This window comes from Epinephelus lanceolatus, chromosome 12 (genome assembly GCF_041903045.1).
Source record: "Epinephelus lanceolatus isolate andai-2023 chromosome 12, ASM4190304v1, whole genome shotgun sequence".
Taxonomy (NCBI): domain Eukaryota; kingdom Metazoa; phylum Chordata; class Actinopteri; order Perciformes; family Serranidae; genus Epinephelus; species Epinephelus lanceolatus.
In genome coordinates, this window is record NC_135745.1 from 30,034,562 (window position 1) to 30,043,762 (window position 9,201).

General features: G+C 39.5%; 1 protein-coding gene across 1 annotated transcript; it reads left to right on the forward strand.

Moving 5' to 3' along the window:
* Positions 1-1,984: 1,984 nt before the first annotated feature.
* On the forward strand, positions 1,985-8,784 carry metap1d (methionyl aminopeptidase type 1D (mitochondrial)). The gene is made up of 10 exons (XM_033649652.2): positions 1,985-2,060; positions 3,485-3,645; positions 3,821-3,970; positions 4,051-4,199; positions 4,415-4,457; positions 4,567-4,730; positions 5,148-5,245; positions 5,706-5,753; positions 5,838-5,916; positions 6,834-8,784. The coding sequence occupies exons 1-10, from the start codon at positions 2,021-2,023 to the stop codon at positions 6,916-6,918; spliced, it is 1,017 nt and encodes a 338-aa protein (XP_033505543.1). The 5' UTR covers positions 1,985-2,020; the 3' UTR covers positions 6,919-8,784.
* The last annotated feature ends 417 nt before the right edge of the window (positions 8,785-9,201 follow it).

A 9,201-nucleotide genomic window follows, 5' to 3' on the forward strand; every position in this document is an offset into this window, starting at 1 on the left:
CGCTGCTTGGGCGGACATGGATGGTATTTTGAGGTGGTGCATCGTTGCATCTCACCTGTAAAGCAGCTAAAATACAACAAGTATTGTATTCCCATAAATGCTGATCGGAGCCGGAGCCAATAAATATCCTTTACTACTGCAGAATCATTTGACCTGGGAATGTACGCCAATTAAAACCTTTCCCACTGCATTAAAAAGCCAGATATTAGCGGGTGTTAGCAGTAGCAGTTTCCACTGGACAAAAACCTGCTGACACCCACTAATGTCTGGCTTTCATATGTAATGGGAAAGGTTGCAATCGGCATTCCCACCCGGGTCAAATGACTCTGCAGCAGTCATGGTTATTTCTCCAGCTACAGATACGGCTCTGATTGGCTGTGATGGAAATACCACAGCTGGTTGAACGCGCCAAGTTTAGACAAGCAGACAAACTTCATTCTTACAAGGCTACTTAAGCTATAGCCTACTTCAGCTAATACTATCACTACTGCTACTGCTATTTCTATTACTGCTGCCATTATAGTGTCACTACTACTATCCTAGTGGTGCTGCTACTGCAGTTTAGTCACTACTTGGCTGCTTCTGCTGTGAAAATACCTCATGTGCCAATGGCCTCTTCTTTTTATCTGACCACTATGCACCCAATCTCTGTAACTGGTATTAAAATATTCTCAGCACAAAAATAAACAATTGTTATCTCGCCGACCTTGGTGAGGTGTCCATATGAGGTATCAACAGTGTTTGTTGTCACTGATAAGGCTGTGACCTGTTGCATTATCTCCACTACCTGCACTACAGCATGAGTTATGTAACTTTGTTTAACAATGGAGGGAATGGCGTCTACTGTGGGGAGTAAAGTCCCATAAAAGGTGTTTGAGGGGAGGTTTGGTTTCAGAGGGTGGATGGGAAGGGTGGTGTTGAAGCCCTCCACCCAGTTTATAAGACTGAAACCTGTCCTATGGATGCACAGACACATACATAGCAATATTTAGTAATACTTTAGGCTCTACTGACCTCCTGCTTATGGTTACTTGATTAAACAAAAAGTTAACTAAGAACATGCATTGACTTAACATTTACCCAGCTAGACAAGACAATAATGCAAACCTTTGGTTCTGGTATTCATGTGGATACCACCTGACATGTTCCACCCACTCAAACATAGTTACAAACCATGTACACGCCCCCTCATGGCAACAGTACTCCCCAATGGCAGTGCCCCCCCAGCAGGATAATGCACCATGCCACACTGCAAACATGGCTCAGTAATGGCCCAAGGAATGTCACAAAGACCTCAAAGTGTCATCCTGGCCTCCAAATTCCCCTGATCCCAATCTGAATGAGCATCTGCACATGCCATTAACCCACCTGACAGCCCACTAGACTTAATGGATCTGTCGCCAACGCACTGGTACCAGACACCACAGGACACTCCCAGAGATCCTGTGTCCATACCTCGACAGGTCAGAGCCAAGTCTGATCCAAGGAGGCTCCACCTTGGATTAGGGGTACATCTGGGGTACCGGCACATCACAAGAATCCTTGAGAAGATTGGGACCTGGGAAATTTAGAAGTCAGGTCGCCACCTTGAGCTTTTTGTCACGCTCCACAGGCCATTTCTAAACAGTTTGTGTAGTGTGGCATGCTGCTTTTTTCTGCTGGGGGAAATCATCACAGAAACAAACAGTTGAACAATAAAAACAAGAACTGAAGAGGACAACAACATAGTGGACAACAACAATTATTTAATTATATATAATTATATATTGTTTAAAAAAACAATAAAAAGAAGGCAGGACTGAGGGAAAATAAAAAGGAAAATAAATAAAACATGAAGAAAAAATGAGATGAAATAAAATGTACAGTTTCATAGTTTTTAATTTGGCTTGGAGAGTACAATAAACTTTATATTTCAGTCAGTCACACTGTGAATGTAAACTTCTGTAGTAGTAGTAGTAGTAGTAATAATCTGAGTCACACGTCACGTGACTTCGCACCACGTGACCAGCAATAAAAATCCATGGCGGCGCACTGCTCAGTAGGACTCGCCGCAAGATCAGGTACTGAGTCAAAACAGTGTCCTTACTCTGATAGACAGCTGGTTGTAGCGGCAGCTCGGACCACAGGTGTCCCCGCGTTACGTAAAATAAACTACTCATGTAACAATAACTTTAAAACACGACAGCAGCTCGGATATTTTGTGTGTAAAGCACCGGTGTTTTGGCAGCTGCTGCTAGCTTGCTAGCTATAGCTAACGTATTGTAACGCTAAGCTAACCGGCTGTGTGTCCTGTGGGTCCGTTAATAGACTGATTTCACATCTGTCAGTGGCAGAATATTAAAGACAACACATCTGAATGTAACGCAGTCCAGTAAACACCATCTGTGACCTCAGTGTTTGAATATAGGCATCATAAAAGAGACTATGGCAGAACAGCAGCTTTGGATTTAATTACATTGTATAGGTGTACTAAGGTAGCCACCACATGTGCCGCTGCACATTATTTGCACAGATAACAGTCAGCAGTACTTAAATTAACAGTGGCCCCAGGTTTTTAAATTAATAAAGATCATAAAACTAGATTTTAGTTTGTACAAGTTCCCATTCAATTACATGTAGCAAAACACACTTTGAATAAAAATGCTTGTGCACTGGATGTTGTCGCAAAGCTTTGATACAGCTTCTTCTTCATTATTTTAGATTTTTTATTTTGGCCACTGTTCTGGATGATACATTACAGTACAGAAGAGTAATATATTCACTTGAGGAAAAAGAAACAAATTGTCCTATTTTACTGAATTACCAAAACTTTTATCTAGGAACTATGAGGAAAAGTTTCAGGAGAAAAAAAATCTGCTCTTGTTTTTTGGAATTATCAACATCATAATCCTGTAAATTCTCATTTTTTTTCTGAATTAAGAAGTTTATTATCTTGTTTTTTAAGGGAAAAAAAAACAAGATCAGAAATATTTTCCCAATAAAAAATCTGACAAAATAATCTTAATAAATAAAACTAATAAAATAAAACTCAAAAACAGCAATAAAACAGTATAAAATACACAAACTTATACATTAAAAGCTATTTGAGCATGGTCTTGAATGTTGGGAGGTGTGTGCGAATGTACACAAGTTTGTTTGTGTGGCAGCATTAGATAGATACAGTATGTCCTGAAGTATGTTGTATTTCTGGGCATTTTGTGCCTTTATCGGATAGTGAAAAAGGGGAATTGCATTACGTGCAACAGAGTTCACTGGCTGGACTCAAACTGGGAATGCTGCGATTACATGGTCAGTTTATTAATCCTTCAGGTCACCAGGACATCCTGTTTAGTCACATGATTTGCTTATCAGTGATGCCTACACAAACACTGTCAGTTGCTCAGTTGACTAAAGAGAGAGCACTGGTCTCTCATTTATTCTTTGCAGAAAAGCTTTGTGAAAGTGAACACTCTCTTCTTCATTGTGCTGCTCTCCTTTTCTCCAGGTCTGGGTGGTTTCCTGCGGAGAGCTTGTTGTTTACGAAGCTGTGGTCCCCCCACAGCCCTGCTGTGTCAGCAACATCGGCACTTCTTCTGGAGGAAGTGGAGTCATTCTCACAATGTAGTTCGCCCAGCTTCTGTTAGGCCTGCCTATGCAGTTCCCAAGGTACATGCCTCATGTTTTTCTCACCCTGCTCAGGCAAGTCAGCTCCTACTAAACATGATTTTATACTGCAGTTTGGTCTCTGTCTCTAAATGATTAATCTGTTTTTATGATGAATGCCATGTGACAACAATGTGACCCATCTTTTGTGTCCTATCTTTCCCCTCCCTGACCGTAGCACATTGTGCGGCCTGACTATGTTGGCACTGGCCAGGTCCCAGAATGGCCCAACTACATCGAGATCAAAGACCAAGAGCAGATTGAAGGCCTTACCAGAGCATGTCAGCTAGCCAGACATGTACTGCTACTAGCTGGACGCAGCCTGAGGGTAGGTGCCTCATCACTATAAGTCATGCTTGTGTTTCTTTGTCATGAAAAATATCACAAATTCTGACCTGTGACTTCCAGGTTGGTATGACAACAGATGAAATAGACTTCATCGTTCACCAGGAGACAATCAAGCACAACGCCTACCCATCCCCTCTCAGATACGGGGGTTTCCCAAAGTCTGTGTGTACATCTGTGAACAATGTGGTCTGCCATGGTATACCTGACAGGTAAATGGGCAGGACAGCCGCTGAGTGACTGTATCATTTTGGAGCAATTTATTATAAAAAGTTGTCCACTTAGATAAATAAATAAATAGAAAATATAGATACTATATAGTTAAAAGGTGAGGCACTATTGGGACACACATTGTTAACTGTATTAATGTATGTAAGGGATTCTTTGTGTATGCGGCATTCATTTTTTATTTGCTTGTTTCCTGCAGTCGGCAACTTCAAGACGGAGACATCATCAACGTTGATGTCACTGTGAGTTGATGTCTGAACAGACACACAAACAAACTCAAAGACATTAGTTCAGTTGTAACCTGTCAGAGCAACACGGCTCCCATCACCGACTTCTACCTGTTCATATTAGGTGTATTTGGATGGTTACCATGGTGACACCTCAGAAACCTTCTTGATTGGTGAGGTGGATGAGGTTGGGCGGCGACTGGTGGAAACTGCCAGGCGCTGCCGAGATGAGGCCATCGCTGCCTGCAAGCCGGGTGCACAGCTCTGTGTCATAGGAAACACTATTAGGTAAACACACACACACACACACACACACACAATATATATATCCATGTAAAATACCTATACAGCATACAATCACATTCAATGTTTCTATTTATCTATTTTTCTATTATTTTATTATTTATTTTATTTTATTGTCTACTTTAATATTTTATTTTATTTTATTTTAATGTCTACTTTAAGATTTTATTTTAATGTCTACTTTAATATTTTATTTTATTTATTTCATTGTCTATTTTAGTATCTTATTTATATCTTCATCTTTATCTCTTGTTTCCATTCATGCTGTATTTCTATTTCTACTTTGCACGGAGCATTGGAACAAAAACAATTCCCCCCCGGGGATTAATAAAGTATTCTGAATCTGAATCTCAATCTGAATCTGAGTAATATGCCAGCTGATATTGTTTGTCCTGCTGGCAGTGAAATCGCCCACGCCAATGGCTTCCATGTGTGTCCGTATTTCATTGGACATGGAATAGGCTCCCACTTTCACTGCCACCCTGAGATCTGGCACCACGGTGAGTTTGCGTCTGTTGTCAGCAGAGACTTCAACAGGAGCGTCTGCCCTTGTGTTCATCACGTGTGTTTGTGTGCATGTATACTATGTGTTAAAAAAACTTTCTGTGGGATTGTATGGGTTTATTCTAACAGGTATTTTTTGCCTGTTCAGCACTTTGGTTAACTGTGGTTGTTTTTAAATGTGCTCTACAAATTAAGTTTGAGTTGACTAACATTAGTCACTTAGTGTAGCACCAACATTCGTCTGATTTTTTTAGAGCATAGCTAATGTTAGATTGCTATGTCTCTTTTTTACGCTTGATGCTTGGAAGAGCTGCCAAAAATATTACAGTCACTGGAGTCCATCGTCTTGTGAAAGCAACCAGTAGAGCTTTGTAGAGCTCATAGGAAACCCCTGCCTGTGTTACCGGATTGTCATTTTCATTAATGAAGAGACTCCTCTTTTTCTGTTCTTTTCAGCTAATGACAATGACATGACCATGGATGAAGGGATGTCTTTCACAATAGGTGAGTTACCTTTTTCATTTTTGCGTGCAAATGAGGACACCACTGTGTATGAGCGTGGGGTTGATATTTTCTGTTAATCTTTAGAGCCCATAGTGATGGAGGGGACTACAGAGTTTAGAATCCTGAAGGACAAGTGGACCGCAGTGTCTGCAGACGATAAAAGGTATGTGGACAACCAGAACTGTCTTTGCTGTTTGTCTGTAGCAGCAAAACACTTTTTTTAAAGATATTTTTTGGGGCATTTTTGCCTTTATAGATAGGACGGTTAAGTGTAAAGGGGGAGAGAGAGAGGGGAAATGACATGCAGCAAAGGGCCACAGGCTTGAGTTGAACCCGGGCCGCTGCGGCAGCAGCAAAACACTTATTTCTGACCATATGGTTTCCCAGCTGGCATCATTAGAGCACATAGAAACCTTTGAAACCACAAGTTGTTGTTTTAACATCATAACATAATCTGTTTGTGAGTTTATTTTAACCAAATTATATTTAACTTGTTAATTAGCAAGCTTAGATGTGCTGTTAGGCCTATTTTTAAGATCTGGAGAGAGTCAGGCTAGTTGTTTCCCCCTGCTTCCAGTCTTCATGCTAAGCTAAGCTAATCACGTCGTAGCTCCAGTTCCATACTTAAACACAGACTTTTTCTAAAATAATTGCGTTTAAAGATTATTTTTGGGGCGTTTTGCCTTTAACGACAGGATAGTTTGAAGTATGAAAGGGGAAGAGAGAGAGAACGACATGCAGCAAAGGGCCACGGGCTGGAATCAAACCCATTGCCACTGTGGCAAGGACACTTCCCTCGTATATGGGGCGCCTGCTCTACCCACCAAGCTACTGGGCGCCCCAAATTGTTGTGTTTTATTATGAAAAATACAGAGATATATGCCAAAATTCTGATTTACAACATATTCAAAACACACAAAATTAAAACAACCCAAAACAGTGCAACTACCATGAAAAGTAATTTCAGAACAAAAGACAAAGTGTCTCACAATTAATCATAAAAAGGTAATATGCATATTTCCTTGAATGTTGAACTACTCCTTACATCTTACATGTGTTTTTTAATTGTCATTTTTGCAGGTCGGCTCAGTTCGAACACACCGTGGTCATCACATCTGACGGAGTGGATATTCTCACCAAACTGCCAGAGGAGAGCAATCAGTGACCTGAAGGAATCTTAACTGCTGATCCTGACATCGACTGTTAGAGATCTATTTACCTCAGACAGGATCTAAACTACCTTTTGTGTTCACAAAACACTGTTACAGAAACTTGAATGGTGATTCACCGAGACATATTTTAAATGGGCATGTTGTCTTCCTGTAAAGTGTATAAAAAGAATTAAGTTAATTGTAAGTAGGGATTACACACATACAGTATCTGTATATTCAGTTTGACTATGGTGTTTTTTCACCCTTGATTGGAGCATATACAGAGAAAAATGGCGGTTGGTGCATCTCATGGCTGAAGTGGAGCTCTGTGCATATCATGAGTGGTTATAATGACAGGATAAGAGATCCTTGTCTTCTCCAAATTATAGTGTATTCTTTTTGAGCCAACATGTCATGTAACAGTTAAATCGGAGCAACATTAGTAAGGCCTCGGCCAGGATTTGAGAAATACTGAGGTCATGAGTCCAAATTCCCTGGCACAACCCAATCTACATAAGACACTAAAGACTTGCCATCAACCACACTGTAAAAAGTTCTCATTGTTTCACCTGTTACGTATTCATTTAACTGTTTAATCATATTCTCTGTATTAGTTATCTCACATCATCCAAGTCAGTGGTTCCCAGCCTCTTTACACAAGGGACCCCTTTTTTTTTTATCATTGAGTAAACTGTTGACCCCTGACTAAGTGACATGTTTTATGGGTATTATCACTGCATAACAATAACAGTACAGAACAACTGATTAACAGTGCAGTAGAGCTTTTTCACAGCAAACATTTTGACATGTCATACTAGAAAGAGTACAGGTGTATTTAATAACATTAACGATAGCTGCATTCCAATTAAGGGAGGCCCTGGTATTGCCCATGCTGGCTCACTGGAATAGTTTGTTGGCACACTTCATGGGACTATGCCATTGTTAATATTATTTTCACCTGTGCTTTTCCTGCTATGACAAGTCTAAATGTCTGTTGTGAGAAAGGTCCATTAAACCAAATAATGAACTCAGTAACTCCAGGTGGTTTGTGTAAAATGATCATTTTGGAGTATTCCTATTATAATATTGCATCAGCGATGAGTTTTCCTGGTACTTTTAGGAAGTTGTACAATTCTCTATCAGAGCATAGAAGCAAATAAACCATAATGAAAAAAAGCAATAAACTGAGGTAAATAAAAATAACAGTATTAACATGACATGTAAGTAAACTTGTCAGAGTCCAACCATACAACTGATAAATGTCCACTCACAATCCATAAAACATGAGTGTCAGAATAGTATCCATATAAATATTTCTTCCGGCTGCACCATCGCCACATCCACCCTCCTGCACTCATAACAATCCCAACAAGAGCTGTACGCACTACTGACAACATGACTGTATGTTTAAAACTACACATAACATTTTGTAACAAATATACCAATATACGCACAACATGTATATCATGAGTCTGGTATCTCCTGTTTATTATTATATTTTTATACCTCATTTATTAAGCTATAGGATTTGTTTTGGGGTTTTTTTTGTTTGTTTTTTCAAAAACCCTACTTCCTTTATAGGCTTCTTTATCCCCAAATTCAGAGGTCGTTAAACAGCAATTGAAGACTGTGAATATATCTTGTCTTCAGGTCTTTGCTGTGCCCTTATTCTGTGAGTTTATGTCTTAAATAATAATCTCAACTGTGAAAAGTTTTAGTTTTCTTCACAGACATGAATGAAACACGCACAAAAAGTGGCGACTCCCTCATAATTCATATATAATTCAAAACCAAAATTTTAGTAATACAAGTTGATTGTATTGCCTGTCTTTGCAGTGCAGCAGTTTTGTGTGACATGAATTAAAAGCCTGTCTCATATAGATGCTTGTCACAGATATAAGATGGTTTATTTCAGTGATTTGAGCAAATAATAGCCTGGTCTATTAATTGTAAGTTTACAGTATTAAAGAACAAAAATTCTTACACCCCTTAAAATCAAGAAGGCCTCATGACCCACAGTGAAGCTTTGGTGACCCCTAGTGGGGGTCAGGAGGACCTCCAGGTTGGGAGCCAGTGTCGGTCAAAGCCTGCTTGACACAGGAAGATATGAAATTGTGTTACCAAATCCCTTTTTTATTTAAACATTCACATCTTAAAATGTTGGTCTAAAAGACTTATGAATCAATAGCCAATATGTATGTAAGTTTAAAAAAAAATACAACATAATATTATACAATCAAAACACCTCAACTCAGCTCACAGATCAAACATCTATAAAGGGAAGAGACTCAGGAATT

Coding starts and splice junctions, on each gene's coding strand:
- metap1d (XM_033649652.2), top strand. CDS start 2,021: ATGGCGGCGCACTGCTCAGTAGGACTCGCCGCAAGATCAG. Junction 3,971..4,050: donor TAGCTGGACGCAGCCTGAGG/GTAGGTGCCTCA, acceptor TGTGACTTCCAG/GTTGGTATGACAACAGATGA. Junction 4,731..5,147: donor GTCATAGGAAACACTATTAG/GTAAACACACAC, acceptor TCCTGCTGGCAG/TGAAATCGCCCACGCCAATG.